General features: G+C 63.3%; 1 protein-coding gene across 1 annotated transcript in view; it reads left to right on the top strand.

Annotated features, from left to right (window-relative positions):
- The window catches only part of LOC105305395 (IQ and AAA domain-containing protein 1-like), a 61,012-nt gene extending 60,121 nt beyond the window's left edge, over positions 1 to 891 (top strand). The window contains exon 12 of the mRNA XM_011379990.2: positions 517 to 891. Coding sequence (XP_011378292.2) covers positions 517 to 891 — 375 coding nt within the window. The remainder of the gene's footprint in view (positions 1 to 516) is intronic.
- The last annotated feature ends 759 nt before the right edge of the window (positions 892 to 1,650 follow it).

The raw sequence follows: 1,650 nt of genomic DNA, 5'->3' as shown, positions 1-1,650 counted from the left end.
GGGGTGGCCAGGAGCTCAGCCGCTGCGCGTAGGTCACAGGTCACGGGTCGCCAGTGTGAGCTGTGGGAAGCGGAGAAGGAGGTGCCTGAGGAGGCGGGGAGGTGAGAGAGGCCGGGCAGCCGGGGCCCCCAGCCCAGCGGAACAGGGCTCAGTTGTCGTCGGAGCAACTGGGAGAGAACAAAGTGGAAAATGTCCTCGGCAGTCGCGGCGTCCAGGTCACAGCTGGACTCGTGTGGAGCCGCCTGGGGCCACCCTAACGAGGTGCCTCGGGCTTGAACCACAGACGTTTGTTCTCGCAGCCCCGGAGGCTAGAAATGCAACATGAAGGTGTCGCCGGGGTTGGCTCCTTCCGAGGCCGAGGCCGTGACGAGGGTCTGTCCCCGGCCGCTCTCCCTGGCTCGCGGGCACCGTCTGCCCCCTGCGACTCCACATCGCCTTCCCGCTCTGTGTCTGTGACAGATTTTCCGTTTATATGGACCCAGTCCCGTGGGATTAGGGCCCACCCTGCTCCCCTAGGACTTCACCCCAACTGACTCCATCTGCAACGACCCTGTCCCCAAGGAGGTCACACTTTCAGGTCCCAGGGGTTGGGACTTGGAAGTCCGTGATTGGCGGGGGACGCAGTGCGGCCCTCAGCACCTTGTGAGAACTGTCTTCACGGGGACAGTGCATGCGAAGGAGTCTCGAAAGCTGGATGAGGACAGCGGGGGATGGGAGCAGGGGTGGGGGACGAAGCGCGAGACGGTGTGTTTTCTACACGACAGAGACCTGAGCGCGTCCCAGGTTCACCGTGCAGCCCCCTTTTGGTGGGAGCCACTGAGGAACGTAGGACTCGAGGTGCCCAGCCGGCCGGCCTGCGTCACAGGGAGCCGTGGTCCCTTCTACCAGTGAAAGCCCAGGAGCCAGTCGGGTCTGGGACGGACCGGTTGTCCCTGTCGGGATGGCAGTCCCCTCCAGGCTCCCACAGGGACATACTCAGGCAGCCGGTGGCAAAGGCCTGGGCTGTGGGGAAGGGGGCTCCTTCCAGGCAGAGAGCCAGCCCGTCGTTTTGTGATTCCTGCTGCTTGAATGACGTCGGTGTTCACAGGGTGTCAGCCCTAAGCACAGCCAGGGGCTTCCCGGCACTGGGCCTGGACTGTCGCCCTGGGTGTCCACTCACTGCGGTTGGCGAACATACGCCATGTCAAGGTCAGTGTCAGTGAAAGGACAGCCTCTGCCCCTCGGCGACCCGGGGACCGCGGGGAAGCAGAGACAGGAGGATGTATGTGCGGGCCCGGGGCACAGGGAAGCACAGATGGGCGGGAGGGAGCGAAACCAGATGCTTTGTTTCCACTTTTAATCCCATCTGACACGACATCATTTGAGGTCCTTGGTTACTGCCCCGGAAGTCCCCAGGTGGGCCGTCCCCTGCGAGATGCTGTCAGCCCCCAGCAGTTTGTGCCAGAAACGCCATGGAAGCCGAAATAATATTTCTGTTCACTCATCTCTGACTACAAGCGTCTGTCCCCGGGGGCTTGACACCTTCTCAGTGTGCGGGGTCCAAAGCCCTAAAACGCTCGTCGCCTTGCAGCTGCCTTATGGCGAGCGAGGGAGCGGCGGTCAGCTGCCCCTCGTCCTGGGGAGCCGTCCAGGGGAGGCGGAAGTCTGCGT

Source organism: Pteropus vampyrus, unplaced genomic scaffold, assembly GCF_000151845.1.
Source record: "Pteropus vampyrus isolate Shadow unplaced genomic scaffold, Pvam_2.0 Scaffold381, whole genome shotgun sequence".
Classification (NCBI taxonomy): Eukaryota; Metazoa; Chordata; class Mammalia; order Chiroptera; family Pteropodidae; genus Pteropus; species Pteropus vampyrus.
Note: the sequence above shows the minus strand (reverse complement) of the source record. Positions and strands in the feature narration are given on the sequence as shown.